This window comes from Perca flavescens, chromosome 9 (genome assembly GCF_004354835.1).
Source record: "Perca flavescens isolate YP-PL-M2 chromosome 9, PFLA_1.0, whole genome shotgun sequence".
Taxonomy (NCBI): Eukaryota; Metazoa; Chordata; class Actinopteri; order Perciformes; family Percidae; genus Perca; species Perca flavescens.
The window spans coordinates 17,674,669-17,700,604 of NC_041339.1; the positions used below are offsets into that span (position 1 = coordinate 17,674,669).

Genomic DNA, 25,936 nt, shown 5'->3' on the forward strand with positions numbered 1-25,936 from the left:
TTGTTTGGTAAGATCTCTCCGAGCACAACTGGGGAAGTCCTGCAAGGCCGTACAGAAGTTTTTTCCTCTTTATTTCTTCATGAATAAGTGGAAACTCACAACAGTGTGATATTAACTTGTAAAGTAAACCCCCCCCCAACATTTTAATGTCCCTTGAAGGGCGTCAGGTCCTCCCTCAATGTGCAGTTACGCAGACAATAATACAGTATTTAAACTAGTTTGTAAATTTATGCTAGAATCAAACACCTGCCAAAGTAAATTAGTAATATTCAATTTTAAGAAAGAAATTTAATTATTCTCATGGAAAATACAGATATATTGCATGACACTAATATGACATGAAATCCATCTATAATTAAATGTGGTAGACTGCTAGTTAAAATATAGCTGCTATTACAAAGTAAAGATTTGATTAGTGTGTGACATGACACGACTAAGATAGAAGAAGTCATTTCTCGTCTTGCCTTTCCACTTGAGGTAAGAGGTTTTTCCATTGCCTTGGCATATTTTGTGCCAGTGCATTATGCAATCTATCAGTATTTTGGTGGTACAGTGTCTGTATAAATATCATAAAATATTTTATTGTCTTTAAATGTCTTTTCCACTTTCCTTTAAACAAAAGCTGGATGGAAGCAGTTAATGAGCCAAAAGCCTGTTTGAATAAGAAGCTGCTGTAACAATCTCTGTCCCAATTAGCACGCTTTGGTTTTTAAAATGTTCCTTTTGTGTGAAGCCTAAACACACATGAAGACTCACAAAACGGTCACGTTGAAAATTTAATAGGCTTCCACAGCGATTTCCTTCATTTATTTAAAATGTGTTTTTTTTTTCCCTCTCTTTTAAAAAAAAAAAAAAAAAAAGCTAGAAATCTGAGAGGCATGGCAAGGCATTCTGCTGTGCGGGGAGCAGCATTCACAAATACTAGACCTAATTCCTTTGGCAGCAGCTCAAACTGCTACAGACAGACACATAATCAGCTGGGGAGTGTTAGCGCCTCAGCCCACTAGCAAACACAGGACCGAGCCCTTGTTGTGTATCGCTGCTTTTCAGAATAAATATCCCAATGGAAAATACAGTGGGAGGAAAGAGGTATTCATGTGTTTATAGCCCTTTGTTCAGTCAAAGATACAGAAGGAGAGAGGAACACTGGCTTTCTTAGCTACTTTACTGCTCATTCTTTCTCGATCCTCTCTCTCCCTTGACACTCTCTCTCTCTCTCTCTCTCTCTCTCTCTTTTCCTTCCTCCCTCTCTTTCTCTCATCCTCCACTGTACCGTGTGTGTTTTGGTATTCATACAGATGTTTGGATTTGAGTGGCAGTTTCTCCTGAGGCTATGCACAAGCGGCTGACTCGTCTCATCTGCATTTTGCATCCCAGGAAAAAAAAAAGAGAACAGAAAGCAGCGGAAAGCATCAGCAGGCAGGCAGACAGGGTGTGTGTGTGTGTGTGTGTGTGTGTGTGTGTGTGTGTGTGTGTGTGTGTGTGTGTGTGTGTGTGTGTGTGTGTGTGTGTGTGTGTACGTTGCCTGTTGTTTGGCTTTGGCAGTTTAACTGGCCCCGGCACTGTTGCTGTGTGATGTTTAAAGGACGTTTCAAGGTCATGCTTTCGACAGTCCTCACCGCCTCTAACATATTAAACATTTATATATTTCTGTAGCCAGATGAATTATAGATTGAACATGCAACTGAACATGCTACAAAATGGCGCCATTGTTGTTGGTAACAGACACATTAGGGCCTACAAACACAGCATTCCACACGACAGCCTCCAGCCTGCCTTATCTCATCAATAGCAACACTAACACAGGGACAAAAAAGGCTGATTGTGCTCTACGCAGTATACCGAGACACTGAAAAATCCCACAGCGGGCGAAAAAGGGATGTAGAAAGTCCCTCTGAAAGTCAGTTGTGGCCAGTTGCTCATAAAGATCAGGACCACTGTACATAAAGATTATAATATTTAAGCTGACAGACTTCTTCTAAAAGGATATCTGTGCATGCTTTGCTACGCTATCTCCTCATGATTTATTAAGAGAAAACGCAGGCAAGCAGGTAGATAAAACCCTGACTATTTTCTCTTGTCGGTCAGAGGTTTGCTTGGCCTTTTTGACGTAGCACATGGGAGACCAGAGATACCCAACCAGCTACACCTAGTGGCAGTTATCGGGTCACCATTTGAGATAGTAATTCTAAAATTGAAGGTGTTAGTCCCAACAGGAATACGGATTCTCACACAGTCAATGCATATTCCCTTCTAATCGACAGTAGGAGGAAGGAATGTGTTCCTTACTCTAGTATAACAGTATAACTAAATGGAAATGGAGGGAATGGAATATACAATGCTTATCAAGACTGCGGCAGCAGGCATGAACAGCACCTGTCAAGTTGATATTAGGAGAAAAAAAGTCAGAAAGAGAGAGATAAAATGAGAGATAGATGTTTGCTATCTCTTTGCTGCACGGCTCTCTGGCATATGCTGTCAGACTTAAACGCAGTTGCAGAATTTTCGATGGCAATCAGCCACCGCCTTCTATATGTTGTCTCCCTGGCACATGCTACAGTATACGCGCAAGGATAGTCTCCTGTGGGCATTTTCAATTACTCTGCACTGTATAGCAGTAGGGGGGATTAATCTGCTCGTTTGAATGCACGCCACACTTAATGGTGTAGCTGGTGTGCCGGCCCGGCGGGCCTCATCTGTCAGCTGTGCCGATATACATTTAGGCTTTTGTGTCTCACTCTCCTCTCTTCCTGCTGCAGTAGAAGCCATCTCTAAATTGCACGACTCTCACATCATGTTACACTGAGATTAGATCTTCACAGAAGATGGGCTCACTATAAATTCCCAAGTCAAACTCCAAATTGATTGTGTAATGACTAGTACAAAGCAACCTTATAGCATTTGGAAAGTGACTGAAATAGTTTAGCTATTACAGTGACGGCATATTCAAAAAGCACAAAGAAATCAGTGTGATTAATGTAGCTGAATATTTAACCCAGGCTCCCAGACTTATATCTATCAAAAGAATAAATAAAGTAATTATATATTTCATGTTGTCACTGAGAAAGAAGGTTGCCAATAGTTTTGCCAGAGGATAGTTATAAACATTTTAGCTTGTCTGTCTATCAGCGACGTAACCTCCTCTACATCTACATGTAGTTTCCAGTTATTCATTGCCTCTATCAAACTCTTTACTTATTAAGACAGATGACGGACGGCTGTCCTTTTCCCTTGCAGCTATTTGATTATATGAGCTCCGGATCAGAGCTGAATCAATAACCAGATTAGCGAAGCACACACTGACATACACTCAGCCACACCCTCCCACAGTACCCAAGGCTGTTGAATGAATTCTCGAGTACAACAGTCAGTTTGTGTCTATGTGATTTAGCTATTATTATTAGTATGCCCCCCCCACACACACACACACACACACACACACACACACACACACACACACACACACACACACACACACACACACACACACACAGGCTGTGTCTGAGAAGCAGCTGATGGAAGAAACAGTGATTAGATTAGGAAGAGCTCTGCCTCTGCTTAGCGGCCGGCCGGTGTTCTCTCTCCCTTGTTCTCAATGTAAGTGCTGTGCTGTAGGTTTTGTTCTTATCATATACCTCAAGGCTGTTTATAGCTCTTTAAATACCAATATTACCCATTCCAGCCTCAAACCAACTCCTACTGTGAATTACAGAAAATTGAGTTCAGTCAGAGGAGTTTACAAGTTTCTTATTCAGTTGCTCAGGGAGATTCTTAGAGACCCCTTTTTGGAAAGTTGCTTTATCCAGTTACCTTGTTCTTCAAGTCCTTTTCTTATACATATAACAAGTATGAATGCAGGCTTGAGCAAGTGAGTAATGTATTTTCTAGTTGGTTGCAATAGCATGACACTGCTGAATTGCTTATTTCTGACCTGATACTGTACATGCAGGTGGGCACAGTAACGGTGTATAGTTAGGTAGTTGAGTTGAGTGTGCATGATTTGTGCATGTTTGCATATGCTTCTTTACGATGCGCTGGTGTATTTTAGGGTATTTTGCTAAAGATAGGAGACAGCTTCACTAAAATGGCTCGTTGCCTGCACAGGTGCGTGGTCACATTCACCTGCCAGCTACTTGTGGAGGTGGCGTCCTGGCTTATGACACATGGTGCTGACTCAGATGGATCAGCCTGCTTGCTCTCCCTGCCTCGCTGTCTGTTTCTGCGTCCTCGATCCTCTGTCCCAGCCCAACTAAAAGCAATTTCAGCTCAACATGGAAATGAGCACTGCACGGAAACACAAGTTATTCCCTGAAATGCAATCCAGAGTAGTGCAGGTTTTTGTCATCGCAGTGCTGTAGACTCTGTTGCAGTGTCACTTGTATTTATTCAGAGAACAGTCACAGTAACAGTAACCAGGTTAGATCTTAACATAGTCACGGCAAACATGATTTTGTGTTTTGAAAAAGGAAGACAGAGAGAAAAAAGATGTGCCCTATTGGGACGGATTGGGAACGTTTTAGGTCATGTTAAATAACAGGCGTGATGTAGGCCTACTTTATGTTAGCAGGGTCCTTACCGTTTTTTTACCCCTTTTCACGATGTCTTTTGTGCGTACCATTCACAGAAACAAGGCTAATACTTACTGAACAGGCCCTACATGATAGATATCATCTCCACTAAAAACTTTAACGACATTAATGACATTTAATTAAGAATTGAATCCCATGTAGGGGATGAGACGATGATTTAGCCTCTAATCCACCAAAATGTCCAAGCTCAGGGCTTTGACAGTGATCGCTCCCATCCATCACACCCAGGGATTACAGAAAGGACAGACAGCAATGCACAGCAGAGGTATCTTGCTGATTTGACTGAGCTGGGAACTGAGATGCCGGCTACAGCATCTAGAAATGGAACAAAGGCTGGCAAGCTGTTGATGGGGATTTGATTCCGTTCAAGAAGATTGTGGTTGGGATGATGGGGCTGTGTTTACTTGCAGTTGAGGATTGTATCGAGAAATAAGGGTGAGGGGCATCAAGCGAGGGACTGTTCCTGGCACAGGGGTGAAACTAGTGGAACTCTGATGAGGACCTGAGAGGCCAGGCTCGGGCTGGGGCTGAGGGACAGGGACTTGGGCTGACAGGCAAGGCCAGGCCTTCAATTCCAAGGCACAGTCCTCATGCTGCAGGCTTCAGCCAAACAGCTAGGCAGGTGTCCAGCTGATCTCACACCCCCACAAGGGAGGAACTGCAGAGCACCAGTCACTGGAGCTGCACAAATTGAAGTGCCATCTCCAGAGTCAAGATGCTCACCAATTTCCTGCATGCGTTGGTGCAGAGTTGGGATTCAGCCAGTGGACAAATGGCTCCAGTTCCGCCTACAGTTTGGCTGAGTAAAGGAGACTGTGGTGTGTGTGTGTGTGTGTGTGTGTGTGTGTGTGTGTGTGTGTGTGTGTGTGTGAGAGAGAGAGAGAGGGGAATGTGACTGTGCATGTATGGAGCATTGCAGGTCCTTAGTCATTGTCCTTGAAGGATGGTCTTTTGACTGCCCACAATGCAGCATGAAATAGTTTTTGAGAAAAAGTTTTTAGATATAATCAAGCCAAGTAAATGTGAATAAAGTAGAACAAGTTACATCACTTTGATTATGAACATACGGCAAAATGCAGACTCTTAAGCTTTCAGAAATAAGTGAAACTGAGCAATACATCAGATATTTTACATTTGAAATTAGTAATCTCTGCCAATAGACTCATCCTCTAATTGTCTGTGAAGTATAAATCTTGAGGTTATTATATAGATCCTGTCTGTCATACCCCTCGGCAATTGGCTGTATCCCGTCATCTCCTGACCTCTGACCTAACGCAAGTATGTGCCGATTGCCCATGGGCTGTGAGGGAGTGTGTGGGAAAGCTGCATCGATCTCACTGGAAGACTGAAACATCACAAAAGAGAAAGAAGAGAGAGGGGGAAAGAGTCAAGCCAAAGTTAAATGAAAAATTGCTTACGTACACGTCTTGCGCAGTCTGGAACATTTATTATTCCAAGTCACACAGAGAGAAAAGTGGTGGAGGAGGATAGAAGAAGAGAAGAATCCATTTGGTAAAGTAGATGCAGATCGATGAGACTGGAGGCAGGCAGACCAGAGTGCAACAGAGAAGAGGGGTGTGTGTGTGTGTGTGTGTGTGTGTGTGTGTGTGTTTCGAGTATCTGTGATGTGTCTGTGTGTGCTTGCGTGCATGAGGCGTCCCAGATTACTCTCTCTGATTGATCCGGCCCAGCATCCGTCTGACCTGCAGGACATTTCAGAGCTCGGAAGATGCTGGTGGAGGTGGAGAGATGGCAAGAAAGAGAGAAGGCCAGGAAGAAAGGGAGAGAGAAAAATAAAAATCAATAGCAGTGAGCAATACAGGGAACTTGACTGGCCGAGAAGCTGAGATTGTAAAGTCGCATTAATCTCTTTGTGTCTCAGTCAGTTTAATCGGAACTCCAATTCAGTAACACTAACTCCAATTAAGTATCATTTTGGGGAACAAAGAAGGAGTTTCAGTCTGAGTTTAGCAGTATCTGGTGTGGCGGCTTTGTGGTAGTAAGATGGGGACTCGTGGCACAAATTGCTAGTATATTTGGATGTAATTATTTCTCTTAAAATATCTTTATCTGACCATTAAATTATAATATGGTGATGGTTTCTATCAGATGATTTAACATCATCCTATTTTCTCATTTTTACAAGCCAAATAATTAAAACCAAATGAAAATAAGATGCATAAGGAAATCACTAATAATATCTGAAGCAAGATGGTGAGGCGATGTCTAACAAGTCAGATGGTTGCATGCTGGCTCCATTTTGTAGCTGCCAAGCAGTGTGTCTATCAGTGGAGAGATCCTGCAGCATACTGCCTACTCTGCAGTCTCTACAGCCTCCATCTATCCTGGCCAAGTCAGGGTAAATTGATTGTCTAAGCTCTGTAAGAGAACGGGGAGGAAAGCCTGCACTAGGCCAGAAATATAAAGTGGTGGTTTTATTGTGTAAAAGCAGCAGAGCAATGATGAAGGTGAAAAGGACAGGAAAGGAAAACACAAACTCCTTGGTCGTTTAAATTTTAGCTTGTACCATGAGTGACATAGGGCTGTGGAGAAGTGGAGACAGACATCAGCTTTGTGCATCTGTGCATAGTATGAAAGAAATACTTGTAAAAATAGATTCATATACAGTAAATCTAAAAGAAAGCCGCCTATGCCTTTGGTATCTTCGACTGTTAGAGAAAAACAAATGTTTACTCCCCTTCCTTGCTGTAGGCGAATAAGGCTCGTCCTATTTGACTGCAGTACCCAGACACCATTGGCTGGAAGCCCAAGGAGACAGGAAGCACTTTTGTGGCATCAAATATTAACAGTGTTATAGAGTGTATTGATTATATAATAAGTTTTCCCAGCATCTGAGCACCGACTGAAATGTATTCCCTGAATAATTGAAAATGTATCCATGAGCGGTTTTTCATCTCAGTGGTTGGTGAATGTAATTGCATTGCACCCTTATTCCAGAGATAAGATATTTGAGATTTTATCAGAAGACGCATGTATGTGTTCATGTGAGAAACGCAACGACAGCGAGAATATGAAGAAAGATGAAACCGTGTGTGTGCCATGTGTGTGTTACGCCTGAGACTGTTTGTTTTATCGAATGGTTGAGCATTGAATACTGAGCGCTGAGTTGTGCAGAGACTTAAGCGCACTTCTGAGAAATGTAATATTCCTTTTTTTCCGACATTATGCTCTCTTGCACTGTGTGTTGGCTGTTGAAATGGAGACTCATATACATCTGCTTGCTGCTTCCTTACATTTTTATCACCACATTTGAACATGCTACAATTACACTGCACTGGCTGCTTGCTGCGGCACACCATTCCCTTCCACCCCGACATAAAATGACGGCTTTGCAGAATGGGTGAAAAATGCTCTTGATGTTTCACCTCTGCCTAACACTTTCTTTTTTCAGGGAGGCTTTTCAACTTTACATTTAACAGCAGCCTATGTTGTCCTCTGTCCTCCTAATTAGAGCACCACTATACTGTACGTGGCGGCTCCAAACTGTACCTAGCGTGGGCACCTTAGCCCCAGGGCTGTAGCTATCCCTGGCGCTGAACACTTTTGGCTCTTACAGATGTACACTTTACTGGCTTTGGCACCCCTGCATGAGGTTGACCTAACACAGCTAAAAACTTGACAATGTTAACATAAAAAACCTAATACTTTTTACCAATTTGTCCCAGTCAGATTTACAAAGCATAAATTGTTTTTATATTTGACACAGCCGCTATTCAATGGTAACCCTTTGGCCCTCACTAGACTAAAACAAAGGTGGCTCAGCTTGATATTTCTATATGATCATCCCCAAAAAAATCCCAATATTCACTATTACCAGTCAGCTAGTAGAAATAATATTTCCTGTCTTCTTTTCTACCCTGACCTCCATGGTCCCCTGTATCTTCTTTTGCCCATTCAAGCTGACAGTTCACTCTCATTTAGACCTCCATTATGCATTCCTGCTAAAGTTTACAAGACACATTGACAACAGAACATGTACAGTCTCTCTCTCTCCTCCCCCACCTCTGTCTCTCTCTTTCTTTGAAGTATTGGAAGTGTCTTCCCCATTACTCAGCCCCTGCCTTTTCTTCCCCCTCCCATCTGATCCCCCACTCTCTCGTCATCTCTCTGAAGGAGTATATGAAGGCAGAGGTCATCCCTCCTCTCTTCCGCCTCTCCTGCTAAATTGGCTGCTTGTAGCATCCGTAGATACCTGCAGGCATTTAAGCCCCCTGCTCTGGAGAGCTAGTGAACAGACTTCCTGCTCATTTGTGGCATTTCTGTCTTTTCAACCACAGGCTTGTTTACCCAAAGGGAGCAGGAGGGAAACCCTCATTATAAACTCTGCCAAGGTCATTGCAGTCACCTCACCAATCTGCCAGCTTCAACACACACACACACACACACACACATGCAATTTTATTCAATCTATTATGAAGTAAATTATTAAAACAGACTGAAACAACTGAATAAATCTTTACCCCCCCATTTCATTTTCAGCATGAAGAAATATTTCAACAATTTAGGTAATGCAGTTTTTTCAAATCTTAACCATCCCCCAATTTATTCTTTCCCAAAGGCAAAACACTTATCTTAACCAGTGATCCCAATCAAACACAAAACTCCTGAGCCACCCGTCTTTGTTTTAGTTTGACTGGTGCAAGGACTGTGAAGGTGTAGCTGTGTTTTTCTAGTGAGCCATTTTCCCCATCACCCTAACCCCTAAACCCCACCCCAAATCCCACTACAACCCTAACCTTGTATGGTGAGTGTATAATGTTGACGGTGGGCTGTGCGTCCCTCCCTCCCTGTGCTCCGCTCCATAGGGGTCGACAGAGACACAGTGGCGTCAGGCAGAGCTCCCACAGCTCCAGGGCTGGGCAGAGAAGGGATTGCTGACACAGCCAAAGATGGTAAGGAGACTACTGCTGCCAAAAAGATGGCCCAGCCATTTTACACACCCATGAAGTAATATGATCTGATATTGTACTGTGCTTACATGAATACGCACTGGTTGGTGATGCTGCTGACTGAGACGGTTGGAACCAGAGCATTGTTTGATGGAGGGAGGAGAGGGGATTACAAGGGTAGAGGAAGTTGTGCAGAGATGAGCGAAAAGCAATATTGCTTTTCACTGCTGACGTGTTCATCCATTGGATATATATGAGGAAGCCCATAAAACAATGCTTATTTTTCAATTTATATGTACATATTGATGTTTTAGTATTTATACTACATCTGTTACAAATCAATTGTGCTGTTTAGCTTTTGATAACACATGCAAAGCTTCACCTGTGGGCATTTTTGATGGACCTCTACTTCCTTGCAGACACTTGCTCACTACAATTATCTGCCCTTTCTCCTGTATTGAGCGCTCCAGCATTCATTAAAAATCCCAAATGAATACCCATGCATTTTGCTTAATAGCAACTGTAGCTTCAGCATTGTTCCAGTCAAGCCAAATTGCTTTGTTATTCTTAGGATGCCAGTTTTAGGAATGACCATCAGGTATCTTTCAACTTACGACAATAAGCAAACATTCTAATTTCTATCTAACACTGCACACCATCTACAGACTAGTGCTGACTCTGCCTCCTACATGAGTATAAGAAGCTGCATCTTGAGGCTGAGATCTTGAGAGGGCTGTGTGTTGTACCAACTCAGCAGGGCATGCAGTGAGTTCTGTCCACAGCACTAGGCTTCTCAGTGGGAGAGCTGGGGCAGCCGAAGTGTTCACAACCAACAAGAAGTGGACTGCTGAGCAGCACAAATGCTGGTGGGCAGGGATAGGGAGAGGAATATAATTGGCCACCAGGACTTGGCAGGTCCCTGTTAATTAGAGGCAGCCATTTTGGTGGAAAAACTCCTCAGAAAACGTCCCATGGAGTTGAAAGTCTCTTTGACAGAATGGAACCCAGCAGGGAATGTAAACAGATTTAATAAGGCCCTCTCCAATCAACTCTGTTATGGCTAGATACTGTTCTCTCCTTTTCTTCGTCTACGCTCTCTGTCCGTCCCTCCCTCCCTCCCTCCCTCTCTCTCCCTCTGTCTGTCTCTGTATCTCTGTTGTGGTAGAGGGGTGAGTGAGTAGGAAAGGATACTGTCAAAAGAACAATTTGCATGCAGCTCTCATCTTGAGAGCTTTTAGACATCTCCCTGTCTGTTTGTTTTCTGCTGTGGGCTTGGGCCATTGTTCTGTGTTTGTGTGTGTGTGTGTGTGTGTGTGTGTGTGTGTGTGTGTGTGTGTGTGTGTGTGTGTGTGTGTGTGTGTGAGAGAGAGAGAGAAAGAGAGGGAGAGAGAGAGAGAGAGAATGGAAGCAGATTAAAGACTGACATTGTGTTGCTGCTGCTCTTAAACACTTAGATGGAGGAAAAGAAGAAAACTAGATAATGAGAAATAAAGCCTTTTTCTAAAGCTGTTCCTAAAGCCAGAGGAAATTATGGATGCTTCAAGCCCCTGTATGCCATCATATGACATTGTTGGTTTAGGTATTTAGAGATATTCCCACTTTTACATAAGTAAAGACCTTTCTTGGCGGGTCTGATCTTCTCATTAAAATGAACTGCACATTTTTTATGGTGCTGACAATGTTATTTTATATTATATTAATATGAATATATTGTGGTATTTGTATTGTAACTAAGAGTTATTTGTATGCCCACTTTTCATTTATCATCATCCCTGCTTACCATTGCACGCAGGTAGATAGATAGATAAAAGTAAAGTGATTAAAGCCGAGAAGTACACGCATTGCAAATGTCTAAAATGGTTTCGAAAACTATTTCTGGACAAACTGGGAAATTTTTAAATTCTGCTTTGAGATATATTATTAGAACACAGGTCCAGTCTTTTGATAATCCAGAAATAGAGCGAAATATGTGCCGTTTCTCCTTTGCTAAAACCAGCCCTGCTTCCAAGTGCAGCCTGTCTCCGTGTCCTTAAGAATGGTTAAAAATAGACCGAGAGCTGAATGGTTGAACAGGGGAAAGGGAGAGATCTGAGTGATGACTTTAAAAAATGAGATTGAATCATATTAAAGAATATTTGCATCTTAATTTGGGTTGCAGCATGTTTTCTTCATTATGACCAAACATGCTGCAACCCAAATTAAGATGCAAATATTCTTGTGCAGCATTGTGATGGAAACTTGAGTTTGTGCTCAACTGGAAAGGCATTTTTCTATGGATTTCCATACATAGGATACAGGGACCACAAGATCTATTATCTGTGCAAGGGGACACTGCAGAACAGTGAAAAGGTAATAAACCAAGTAAACAAACATTCTATCAACGGTGAGCTTACGTTCTCCTGGGGCCTGTTTCACAAAAGCAGAATATATAAATCCAGGATAACTGATAAAGCGAGGCTTGACCTAGTCTAATCTGTGCATCTTGGCGCGTTTCACGAAGGCCAAGCCAGGCTGAGGAGGAGCGACTAGGTCAAGCCAGGCTGAACTAATTCAGATAGATGCGCGTCCACGGATTTCCTCAAAAGACCGCAAGGTCGATAACAGATTTACTGATGCCAAAATGGAGAATACGCATTGTAGATAGGCTACTTAATACAGAGTGAGCAGCAGCTTCTTGTGGAAGTATGATGACGTGAAACACATTATTTGAATAAAAAGAAAATAACATGGCCGCTGTACTGAAACAGCGAGAGAAAGCTTAGCAGACGATCACGGACCGACTGAATGCGTAAGCAGCCTAAATATACACATTAACTGACCTCTGCTCTGAATGGAAACCGTCGTAATCCTACCATTCAATGATTAGGCTACTAATCATTTGCACAAATTAACAATTGTACTCTTTGCCTTAAAAGTAAGCAGAAGATAATGTTATCTCAGTACATTTACCATGAAGATCCATTGTCTATAACGCTAGAATATGAAGCGTAAATATCTCTTTCACTCTGTTCCTCCCTCTCTCTCATTGACTAAAATATTAATTTCCTAAGTCATATTAACTTCCACTACTCGCTTTTAATGCAAAGTGTACAGGTGTTCGTTTTTGCAAATGACAAGTGACACATTGAATGGTTTCATTAAGAGCAGTAGTTCATAAATGTATATTTTTAGACTATCATTTAGTCTGTTTGCTATTATCTGTCACGCTTTTTCTCGCGTTTTTTTTATTTTTTCTAGAGGACGAGTTTCCTTCTCTACATATTATATGCCTTGCTCCCTGGTATATATGGATATAGAAAATAAAAACACTGAAGAAATTGCACTGTAAAATCTAGAAACTATAAAGATAATAAAGTGATAAATTCCATGCACACTATAAACATGAATGGAACAGAGTATATTCATCAGTTATTTCCCCCCAGGCAAAATATAAGGTCAAAAACCATTAAGGTGTCCTCTCCCTGTTGTTACATGAATGTACAGTAGCCTACATCACTAGATAGTTACTGGTCCAGTGAACTAAGTCTATAATTTGGGAGGATTGTACAGTTAGGATATGTTCTTAAAATTGTACAATCCTCCCAAATTATAGTCCCAGTTTACTGGACAACACTAATTGTGTGCTAAGAATGCCAAATACAATGCACATGGAAGCAGAACAAACATGATCCTTATTGTTAAAGAATAAAAAAATAAATTATAAACTAAAATAATTTAAGGTGCATTGGGGAACAATAGAAATGTACAGCATTGTATGTATTGCCCTTAGTAACAGACTTCATTTAAAACTAATTTTAAATTTTATCAGCCTTTTCTAATTATCTCAACAACTGCCATAATATATTCATCAAACTTCTTACAACAATATGAACAGCAGTCTTCATACAGCAATATAACAGTAACAATGACAAATTTATAATTATAAAAAAAAATAATTGTCACAACTTTAAATAATAACAGTACTTAAATGAACAGCAATATGCACCTGTTGTATTTTAATCCAGGCTGATAACAAAAGGGTAAAACCACTGCTGAGTGAACAGAAAAGGTTCCAGGATTAAATAAATCCTGGCTGTTAGCCTGGTCAGGACCAGGCTAGCTGCACAGAATAAATCTCCATGGTGATTTATGTGCCTCTGCTTTCGTGAAACAGAGTCAAGGCTAAATTCATCCAGGATAACCAGGAAATCCCGGCTTAATCCCTTATCTTGGTTTTGTGAAACAGGCCCCTGGTCTGCTTAAGCAGGAGTCAAGAAAGAGTGACACGCTCTATACGTTAACAGTGCATAAATGTAAAGTTTAACTTCCCACCAGTTAGGGATTAGATTTAGTTGTCTCCACTCTATCCATTTGCGAAACGCTGACACTCCCCTCACACACACACTCACACATATATGCAACAAAAGCCATTAATTTGATCAAACAAATGTTTTTATGCAAATGAATAATTTCACATCACACATTGCTTTTGTTGGAGAATGATTTTTGCTCAGAATAAGCATTTAAATTAAATATGTACTAGAGTGCTCTGGTAGAAAAGCAAAGTGCAACCTGCCTCCCTCCTCCTCCGACTTTTGACTCACTCCTTCTCACCTTTTTTTTGTTGCTGTTTTCTCACACCAAGCTCACAGTTCCTTTTTGAACACTTTGATCCTAAGATGCTCTGCAAAACCAAATAAGAAAATGCAAACGTCTCTCTGTCACAGCAGCAGCATCAGCAGCAATCAAATAGTTAGCTGAAGGGCTGCCCCTTTTGTTGCCCCCTCCCACAAACCTCAGCAGCTATCAGAGAAACATTTAGAGACACCTCTTACTGTCTTCATGAATATTTAGCTCTTTATCCTCTCTGTGTCTAGTGTTTGTTGTATTTCTCCCTGTTTAGAGATGTGGCATGTTCTGTGTACAGTGTGTTCACTATATGTTTTGTTTGTGATTCACATTAGGGTTTAGCAATAGCAATGTTTGGATTAAATGTTGATGATGCATCATGATACAGAGATCATGATATGAGAAGCAATTTGTTTTTCACCAATTAGATTATTTGGTGACAGTAGGACTGCTCACAAATGAAAGAACTCTAAAGACTGCTTTTTCAGCCATTTTAGCATAATGTATAAGTATTTACTCCACCTTAAATTAATAATAATAGTTGTAGGCAGAGTAAATGCCTACAACTATTATTCAACTTTACTATGTTAAATGTAAAGTTGAAAATATTATTCATAATAATAGCTGTTTATTAAATACCACAAAGGTCAAGGTACTTCATCACATTGATTCAAAAATCATTTAAGTCTAATACTGCTAAAAAGCAGTCCTGCCCACTGATTTGCAATATTGCACACAACAACCCAAATCTGCCAAAATCTCATTCTATATATTGTCATGTTACCTTAGACAATGTAAAAATGCATTTAGTAACTCTATTCCAAACTGAGACATTGTTAAATGTCATTGGCATTGTACTTCACTGCTACAGCATTTGAATCCCTGTAGGTAGTATGGCGAGAAGTACTTGTATGGCAATTCCAAAACAGTGACATACTGTGTGTGCAAAGCTTGTTTAAAACATTTCAAATGTGTAGAAATAGGCCTTTAAAAGTCATTTTCACCCAGACTCTTAATTTGACCTAATGCAACAAATATCATGCTTTTTAGAATTTTCTTTTGAAAATAACCACTTTGTCAGAGTCTTGTATGCCTTGCTGCATATTCAGTGTTCCAAATTGGCTAAATACAGTACAGAAGCCTTTACTAATCAATGCTATCTCTCTCCTTCCTTCCTGCACTTTCGCTCTATGGTTCCTCTCCTCTCCCTCTTTCCTCCTCCTCTTTGCCCTCCTCCAGATCATCAGTAACATGGAGGCTCCAGTGACAAATGGCCCCAGCGGAGGAGGCACCACATCCAACGGACCGACCAACAACAGCCGCGGCTGCCCCTCGCCCATGCAGACTGGCCAATCAAATGACGACAGCAAGACCAACCTCATTGTCAACTACCTGCCCCAGAACATGACCCAGGAGGAGTTCCGCAGCCTGTTTGGTAGCATTGGAGAGATTGAGTCCTGCAAGCTGGTTCGTGACAAGATCACAGGTACAGAATGGAGACACTTGTGATTCCTAAAATATCAACTTTTCATGAACTAAGAAAATAATCTGCTTAGCCCTCACATCATTTGAGGTGTATCCAAAAGGTTTTAAAAAGATAGACAAACAAAGATATCAGGATTTCTCAGCCCATACAGCATGTAATTCACTGAAGTAAAACCCTGAAGTGAGGTCAAAAGGCTTTCAATGACTCAATCAATCATCATCATCAATTTCAAGAATGATGATGAAATTAGGATATAATAGTATAGGCCCCAATTTTAACTGGTCTAATGACTGGACTTCCTATTTACGACAGCATCCTGCTTTTAAAGGATAATACTCAACAACCCACATATTTTTAAATTGTTAGTCATCTATATGTTAATTTATTTTTATTATCTATTTGAATAGATGTACACGTGTGTACATAAGTCCAACACCATTCCAAGTGTTTGAGAGGAGTCATTTCGTGTGTTGTCTTCTACGAGGAGTAATCCATCTCTGCCCTCTATGTGTTCAAGCACTGTTAGTCAGCAATGCAGCAAAGTGCCACATGTTCTCCAGAGGTGTTTAAATTAAGCAGCACTTCGCGGTGCTAATCATGGCTGTAATCTGGGCGTAGTGGCTGTGTGGGTGGCCATACAGCAGATGGATCGGGTGGGTTGGGGTGGTGCGGCTCTGTGATAATGCTCCATAATGGCTTTCATTTTAGATCCTACTTACTGACACTCTTCTCCTGATAATCTCATTAAAGAGCACCAGGCTGGCAGGCAGTGTAGATCACCAAGCCATTCTCAGACAGCCGGCAAGGCGAGGAGAGTGAACACACACAGACACAGATATATACGTGAACATAATCACTGAATTAGATTTTCTGGAATAGATTAAGTAGAATCAAAAGGCCAATAGCAATGACAATTCTGACTGTAAACCAAAAATGGCCAATAGCCCAGCCATTCCTGCCTCCTTCTGTTCTCTCGTTCTTTGAACTGTATTCTGCAGCACTACAATTCCTCTCTAGGACTATTTTCCTCTTCCTCTGTAATGGGCCACAAAATGGAGCCTGAGAGTCAGATACACCAGGATAATGGAGGACGGTGTGTACAAAAATAACACTGGGATACCACATGCTATCATCATCACCATCACCATGTTTTCTCTCGTCCCGATTTCCCCTTTAAGTGTGATTTGCCAAGCAGCAGTGAGGAACCAAGCAGGTACTTGGAGGGAGTTGAAAAAAACAAACAGAATTGCTGTAAACCTGCTCGGTCCCTAAATGGGGAATGTTAGGGAGCGGTAGAAATGTTTCTTCGCTCACTTCTAAACCATTTTGGGTACTTCTCTGCTCTGCACTACAAGGTCTCGCTAATGATTTAGCATCAACGCAAAAAGTTATAAATACATTCTGACCTCCCTCCATCTCCCCCTGTGGTGTATGTCTGTTTTGCTCTCCCATGGGTGCAATTTCCTCATGCAAACTTTTACGCTAACAACGCACAGATCCCCTCTTCTAGCAGGCAATGCCAAGAGGCTTTGTATTCTCTAACAGTCATCCAAATCATTAGCAGACTAAGCCAGGTTTGCAAGTTAAGGGGGAGAAGGATGGTAGGAACACAATTTTTTGAGTTCGATATATACACCTCTAGCCTTTCTTGTCTGTCATAAATATCTACACATGGATGTAGGAAAGATCAACTTCGACAGTTGAGGCCATACATTTAAATACAACGAGGCTTAACGGCATTCAAACTCAATTTTTCACAACTCTACATATTTCATGTTACCAGACATGTCTTGTGTTAAGTCAATAGGGTATCTACTTTATTTACCAGAACTGAATTTCAGTGGGTCAAAAGTTTAAAGACACTTAGTATTTTGTGAGATTCCCTTTTAATTGGTTCACTTGAATTAGACGCTTTGGGTAGCCTTCCACAAGCTTCTCACAATACTTTGATGAAATTTTGGCCCATTCCTCCTGACAGAATGTGTTAGATTTGTAGGCCATCATCGTCGGACACGCCTTTTCAGTTCAGTTCACAATTGGATTCAGTTCAGGGCTTTGTGATCCTACTTTTACGTTGTTGTATGTGAGCCATGTGGCACAACTTTGGCGGAATGCTTAGGATCTTTGTCCTGCTGGAAGACCTAATCACAACAGAGCTTGACATTTCTAGCTGATGTCTTGAGATGTTGCTTGAGTATTTGCAGATATTCTTCTATCCTCACCATGCCATCTATTTTCTGAGTGTACCAGTCCAATTTCCAGCACAACAACCCCACTAGTAATGCTCGGGTCAGGGTTTTTTAACACTCACCCAGCAAAACAACCATTCATTAAAGAAATGAACTCTGTCTCTCCCTTTCTCTCTTTCTCTGTCTCACATACACATGTACTCACGCACGTTGGCATGTCACCTTTTGAACAGCCCGCGATATTTTCCAGTAAGCTTACCGAACCCGGCCAAACCACTGGTTGTGGGTCAACCTGCAGGACTAAACCCCACAACATAAAGCTCCCACCCCCGTGCTTCACAGTTTGGGATGGTGTTATTTGGATGGAAAGCCTCAACCTTTTCTTCCACACATAGCGCTTATTATTCTGACTCTTAACAGTTACATTTTTGTCTCATCTGACCAGCAGACTGATCTCATTAAGTGGTGTATGTATGACAAGATACATAATCGCTTTATAGCGTGTTTATCAACGCCGTTTGGAGCATTGACTTACATTACCTTGTGATTCCGTGTCAATTTACACCGTAGCGAGTAGTATGAAAGGCCGAAAATCCACATAGGGAGATTGGTTCTTCTTTTTCTAAACCCAACCGTGCCGTTGTTGTCTTGCGTCCCGTTATTGTTTTCCTAAATCCAACCATCCTGGTGATCATCTGCAAACATTCTCAAACATTACATTACTAGCTCCTCTTGGGGTTCAGTTGAACCTTTCAGGCCAAGGTTTGCTCAGCACTAGGAGATAGTTACAGTATCTCCTCCTTCCTGTACAATTTTGTGACTGTGTGGCTCGGTGATTTTATATCTGCGTACAATGTTTTTCACAGATGCTCCTGGGACATTTAGTCGCTTAGAAATTGTAACCAGACTTTTTTTTCTGAGGTCTTGGCTAAGCGCTTGGATTTTCCTATCGTATCAATTGCAAAAGAAACGCTGACTCTAAGAGTAGGCCCTTAAATACAGGTTTACTTATTATAACAGGTACATTCCAAATGAGCTTCTAATAATGACAATAAGTCTATCAGAAGCTTCCAAAAGTAATTCCATCAATCTCTGGAATCATACAGTTTAAAGAGATGTGATGTGAGTGAATTTAGTGTATTCAAACTTTTGACCCACTAAAAATCTGTGCTAGTAAATGAAAGCTGAAATAAAGTTCTTTCTTGGCTATTACTATATTTATAATTATCTCATAGAAATACAGTAGATACCCTATTGACTTAAAGGTGCTCTAAGCAATGTTGTGTGACGTTATTCTTGTTGACGTTCAAAGTATTTTCAAACAAAATGAGACTAGCTCGCCCCTCCCTCCTCCTCATCTCGTCTCCTCCCCCTCCCTTCCGTGCTTCAGCAAACTAACCCCCCTCAAATCCTTCTTGTCGGTTATTGGCTGAACACTGGAACATGGTTTTGTTCCACTTTGTTTTTGTTGGCGTGTGTGGACCCTAGGCTGTCTACAGAGACTGTTTTATTTACAGTGTTCAGGGGACTGGCAGCTCGCGGATAGTGAGGAGAGGTTTGCTGTATGTGACAAAAAATGTTGTAGCCTAAAAAACACGTGACATCGCATAGAGTACCTTTAACTCATGAAATGTACGGTAACATGAAATACTGTATGTGGAGTTGTAAAAAAATTTAGTTTAAATGTTGTTAGGGCAGGTGTATTTAAATATATGGCCTCAACTGCACTTTAATAATTAGACTTTTTATTCTGAGTGAGTCAAGATTAAGGAAGTAAAGGAAATGTTTTACTATGTTGAAATTTCAGCAGGAAACTTCAGAATATCTTGAGGATTTTTGTGTTCTGTACTTACACATTATTCATATTGCTAGGAATATTAACGCCTTCATATTCTATTATGCTGTGTGAAAAGTATGAGGAAAATAGAACAAAGATTAAGAAGTTAAATAAATTCACTGACTGAAAATTTTAATAAAAATGTACTTAGATAATAGTTTTAATATTTTATCATTACCAGATTGAAGTACAGTATTCCGCCAACGAACTGCATTGTATGGTACTTTTGTTTTAGCTTTACTACTTGAAATACAGACAAATGCACTCAATCATTCATCAGTATTTGCTTGCTTGCATCTCACGATATCAGTGTTTGCAGCTTAACTGACCTGTATGTGTTTGCTGATAAGGTGTGAGCACATGGGCCTCTCAGAGGTACGAGAGACAGACAGGTCCTCAGCTTCCTGTGGACTTGCTCTTGTCAGCTCCAATGACGGCAGCGTGGCGTGAGGCTCTGGTGGGTGAGGGTAGGCGTAGACACTCCAGCTCTGTCTGTCACCTTGGCTGACTTCAGCTTGTATAAAAGCCACCTCTGGGTGTCTTTCTTGCTCTCCACACGCCTGCCTGCCTGCATGTCTGCCTACCTGCACAACTACCTACCTACCTGTCTGGTGCTCTCATAACACAGCAGGGACATGCAGGTTAATCTTTTATTTAAGGCTAGCTTACATGCACCTAGCTGAAGCCCACACAAACTTGCACATACAGTAAGCCACAAGCCTCCACCTATGAAGTTCCTGTCTGCCTGTTAGATATTTTAAACGCTTTGTTGTTTAAATTAAGTGCGTATACTGTAGTAGCTTTTGTCCTCCTGCATTGCAGGCACAAAGAATGCAACATGTACAAATGCTTTATGTCAAGGGCATGACAGCTTTGAGACACTGTAGATGGTTCCACTGTTAGCGCTCTGTTCATCCTCTCTTTATTAAAAACGTCTATTTAAGCTGCAAGTTGCCAGTGTGAACGTTCATACTGAGCAACAGTGGAAGCAACAACTCCTTACAGAGAAGAAACAAACATGCATTCCATTATTGAGAGCTAGATAATATTAACTTTGCAATATACTGAATCAGCACTCATGAACATCTATTCATGCCACAGAAATGAAATTGAACCTTCTCAGTAAGTCATTTCTTTTAAATATTTTTTCTGCATCAGCTGCATTTCTGCTGGAGAAATTAATGCACTTGTTTTCATAATGACACAAAAGAGCAGAAAAGGCTTTCCATGCTGGTACAATAATTGATTGCAGTTGGGGCGGGTGAGGTGTTATATTTTCGTGGACAACCATTTTTGGGGATTCCTATGTTGTGCCAATAATTACAGTAGCCAAAAGCTCAGTACCATTACTATAAATAGATAAGATATAATATTTTACTTGCTTGTTGAGTAAACAATTTACCATGTTTACCAGCTGCTATGTGTCTGCCCTGTTCTGGCTGCCTGTGTTACCCTTTTCCTTACTTAGTCACAGCATTTGCTTACTGCCAGCTTTGAGCAGCTAACTCTACTCACCTTTCCATAATGGCAAATGCATTTTTGTTCTGTTTATGCAGATTAAACAATCGTTATGTCTACATAAAACCCTCTAAAGACGTCATCCCTAAGCACACCGACTGAAGCCTTTGGTGCACACTACTCTAGTCACCTTCCATGTGTTGGTTTTATACATGGAATCTGGGGAGCTGATGCAAATCATAGTGACAATGTAGCAAGCCAAGCAGATGTTGGCAATGAAAAATGGATGGACTGTGATGTCAGCTGTGGAGTAGATCAAGCCAGAGCACCTCTGACAGACAGCAGCTTCAGTACCATGTGAATTCCTGCTGCAAACCCAATTCTTACATAAGGACAGGTACACCATAGTCCATATACTGTAGGTGCAAAAAACATCTCAGGTTTGCTGGATTTGGTGTGCTTTGCACGCACAAGCCTGTGTTTTAGGCAGCAAACTTCCATTAGTGTCATTGTCGTTCCATTTTTGTTATGGAACATCAAGTGCACCCACAAGTATTGCAAACATAAAATATGCATCTAACCCTGATCTGCGAGGACAGATGGGTGGAGCTTAGCTCCTGCACAAGGTCTGTCAGTCTGACGGGGAGCAGATCAAATATTCACCATAGAAACCTCAGTTTACCCACATCTCTTTGTTGCTACTAAAATATACATTGACAACACGTTTGGGAGCAAAGTGAATTCTCTTTGTACTTCAGATTGCAAGCCAAGCTGTTTTCACATCATTACTAGAGTGATGGGAACAAAACTTCCTATTATTCCTCTATTTGTCTTATGATGAGACCAATTCACACCTTTCAAAACACGTAAGCAGTGTTTTGAAAGGTGTGAGCAGTGTTGTTCTTTGTGGTGATTAACCATTACATACTTTTTACATCCTTACCGAAATCATCCCGAGGGAAATCTGGCGCAGTGTTAAAATTTCATATACAGGCTGCATTTATCTGAACCTGAAATGGGCTGGAGATAGTGTGAACAAAGCTGACAGGGAAAGAGATGAAAAAAGGATTTGACATCTCTAAAGCCAGGTATTAAGAGAGCTGCCAAGCTCAGAAGTGCAGACACAAGCAGGCAGACACACATTAAAGTTTCAGAGTCCCAGGTCCCGAGAATGTCCTGTCTCTCTCCTCTTAGCACCACCCCTCAATCTCCTCCTCCCTCTGCTAAGGACCCAGAGTTGGACGCCCTGAGAGCTTGCTTGGCTGCACTGCTCCTCTTGTGACCCTAACTTCAGACTGCCTCTGTCCCCTCTAATTCCACTCCGAGTGCCCTTTACATGGAACACAGATGTTGCTGTCCCTTTTGTCAGCCTTAGATCCAGTGGCTGAATGTGCCTCAGGCCTGGTTCCTTGCCCTCCGAGCCTCCCGTCTAAAGCAGGTGCAGCAGTGTAGGCTCCGCAATCCTGACGTAACAGGGTTATCCAAGACTTAAAGGGGCTTCTCATTCTGTCAACTTGCCTTCTATTTCTTAGCTGAACAGCCAGCCAACCAGCCCACACACTGCAGGCTGCAGTCCACTGACCCCAAGGCTCAGGGAGCCACCACGAGGGGGTGGTTTACGTGTGTTTGTCCCTGAGCTTCTACGTGGGCAAGTGTGTGTCTGTGTGTGTGTGTTGGTGGAAGCAGGGCCTTGGGAACTGAGAGTGGGAGCCTATTGACTGCAACAGTGGCTGCTACCTTGGCAACCCAGGAGGGAAAGATGTGTTGAATGAGTGAGTGGGAGAGGGATCTACAGTAGATGCATGTGTGCGGGGGACGTGGCTCTGTTTATGAATTTAGTTATTTAAACGGGCTCAATACATGCCACATGATATGCTCTAACTGTACTGCTAGTATTTGAGGCACTGTAGTCTTTTGTTCTCTTTGTGTTAATCTTTTTGAAAACTCACTCAACTCCTTCTCCCTATTTCCTATGGAGTTGACCCTCTTTAAGGTAAGTGTATTTTGACATGAAGCTGGTGACAGGGCACCTTTTCAAATGTTTGGGAGCGCTGGCCCATCAAAAATAGCACTCGCTCAAGTTGCTGAGCAGCAAGGGGCAAAACGTCAGAGGATGGGAGAGCCTGGAAGCAGTGAGTGTGACACATTTATTTTGACAAATTGAAATGTTTTTTTCTGCCTTCCGCCTCATCTTAAAATTATGCTAACTTCAAGACTGACCAAACGGATTTGCCTGTTTCTGGGGAGAAGGGGCTGGTCCTCTCAAGGTATGTTAGCATCATCGGCTCATAGCCCTGATGATCTCTAAAAGCTGCCACTCACCCCTTTTTGATGCTTCTGTTCTCCCATGATTTCTGAATGACAAACTTCACTGCTGACGGTGGTGAGACTTATAGGCTTTAAAGCTGGGGTAAGCAGTTTTATGGAAAAAGTTAAGAAAACGCCAACATTTGAAAATACTGCCCTCCTTCTGCAGCTCTCCCCTTTCCGTCTTAAGCCCCTCCCACCAGACGAGCATATGCAAATGCTTCATCCAGATCGTGATTGTGATCCCGATGCCGTTATATAGCGGCAATTCTATGAGAATTACTGTCCTGTTTTCTTTGCAAGCTTGTGGGCCTGTAAAGCCCTTTTAGGGGACATACTGTGATTCAAGGCTCTGGCTAGGTACATAAACATGAACTTTTATTAGCCGCAGCCGTGAGCCTTTGGCTACGGTAAGCAGAAACTATTAGCAACATTTTCTCTCTCTCTCTGACATGCTTCTCAAATAGACACGTTTTATTGTGTTTATTGTCAGACTCTCTTTTAGACTCTTTTTGAGAAGTCCGTCTTACTTTTATTTGGTTGCTTTGCAGTGTAGGCAGATATTGCCAATGCTGGAATAGCAACTTTTTCTGTAGGATTTATGCCATTGATTGAATGACATGCACACACATCTGCATTTGTAGAACAACAAATAGGAAAGCTCTCTTTCTAAAATAACCCATGATTAGCGAGAGTCTCCTGTTACAGGCTAGATTTTGTAAAGCCTGAAAACAAGAGCCAAGAGGTGCAGAAGTCTAATTTTCTCTCAGACCACTTGAATTACAATATGCTGAAAGATTATTATGGAATTTTTGCCCAATGACGTCAAAAGATTTGACTTTTTTTTAAAGGTCCCATGACATGAAAATTTCACTTTATGAGGTTTTTAACATTAATATGCGTTCCCCCAGCCTGCCTATGGCCCCCAGTGGCTAGAAATAGCAATAGGTGTAAACCGAGCCCTGGGTATCCTGCTCTATCTTTGAGAAAATGAAAGCTCAGATGGGCCAATCTGGAATCTTCTCCTTATGAGGTCACAAGGAGGAAGGTTACCTCCCCTTTCTCTGCTTTGCCCGCCCAGAGAATTTGGCCCACCCATGAGAGAGAGACATCATGGCTTTCAAACGAACGACGTGGCAGTTGGTCAAGGCCACACCCCACCCTCCACCTTTCCCCCCCCTCCTCCTCAATAGCTACAGACACAGAAATGGCACATCCTAAGGAAAGCTCATCGTGGGACTGGTTCTAGTGGCTGTAATTCTGCACCAAGGCTGAATTTTGGGAAAGAGACTTCAGATACAGTATTAGGGGACCACTAAGGTCTATATAAAAGCATCCAAAGAGCACCATGTCATGGGACCTTTAAATTTAAACAAGTTGGCAGGTGTATCAAAACTACACAATGCCTTTATTCCAAGTAAAACATTATATCTGTTCAAATTAACTTTGTACTGAACCGCTACACTTTCAGAGAATAGTATCAAGAACAATAGATTGCAGGAAGGTACATAGCGAAATAGAAGGTTCTTGCTGATATGCGTTTCATTTGGCAGCACTCTAGATCAAAGTCTATAGTGTTGTGTGAGCCTCGTCTGCTGATAACAGGAGATGAAGATGCTTTCATGTCTGCAGTACAGGGCTTTTAGTCACATAATATAACAAAAAAGCACAAAATAATGACAGGCAATATGCATCTAGAGTCTCTTACTATATGCACCGTGACCTTACAGCATATGATTGTTTACCTCACTGTGCGCCTCACAGTACCAGTAATTCAGATTGAACTCGTATATTCAGAGTGTGTGTGTGTGTGTGTGTGTGTGTGTGTGTGTGTGTGCAGAAGGGGGAAAGGAAAGGTGAAATTACATAGTGGTACCAGCAGACAGGACAGCCGCTCCAAGTACACTCATTTTCTTATTTCACACATTGAGCAACCTGCTGCTCCAGGAAACAAATAATGGCTTAGTCATAACACCTCGCCAACTGACCAAAGAGCTACTCACTAGAAATAGCAGTGATTTTACCACTGAAAAACATGCCCACCTCTCCATACAATTTGTGTCAGATTGTACACAACCACTGCCAAAAGAGTAGAGATGGGTTCAAATTAGCCCCCACCTCCTCACTCCCCCATCCCATGTGGTTAGTCTGTTAGTGAAACGGGATGTGGCACTATATGATAAAACGTTGCAGTGCTACAGTATAGTGGTAATTTAATGACAGCTTCGGATGTACAGGTGCATATACAGTTTTAAGTTTATTTCAGACTGGCTTTCAGCAACAACAATAGAGTCAACCAGCAACAATGCATTTACAAATAATATTAGTCTGAAACAGGTGTAGGCTGAAGCTCTTGCTTGTATTGCCTACCCTTTTTAAACAACTTGTGTTTGAGAAAAAAATAATAATACTTCACCCATACAATATAATATTATTAACAAACCACGATTCTTAGATTAATATACTTCACATAAATCCCATTTGGAGAGACCTCTGCCATTATTACATTAACATAATTTTATTAAGAAGCGCCCTTTCATTGCTGCCGAGCA

At 41.6% G+C, this 25,936-nt stretch overlaps 2 protein-coding genes across 5 annotated transcripts in view; one reads left to right on the top strand and one right to left on the bottom strand.

Moving 5' to 3' along the window:
* The window catches only part of agbl4 (AGBL carboxypeptidase 4), a 449,873-nt gene that overhangs the window by 335,611 nt on the left and 88,326 nt on the right, over positions 1-25,936 (bottom strand). The window lies entirely within an intron of this gene.
* Positions 1-25,936, top strand: part of elavl4 (ELAV like neuron-specific RNA binding protein 4) — an 84,607-nt gene that overhangs the window by 25,111 nt on the left and 33,560 nt on the right. For all 4 annotated transcript variants that reach the window (XM_028588578.1, XM_028588579.1, XM_028588576.1 and 1 more), the window contains 2 exons: positions 9,416-9,502; positions 15,347-15,593. In XM_028588578.1, the coding sequence (XP_028444379.1) occupies positions 9,500-9,502; positions 15,347-15,593 (250 nt within the window). In that variant the 5' untranslated portion in view covers positions 9,416-9,499. The remainder of the gene's footprint in view (positions 1-9,415; positions 9,503-15,346; positions 15,594-25,936) is intronic.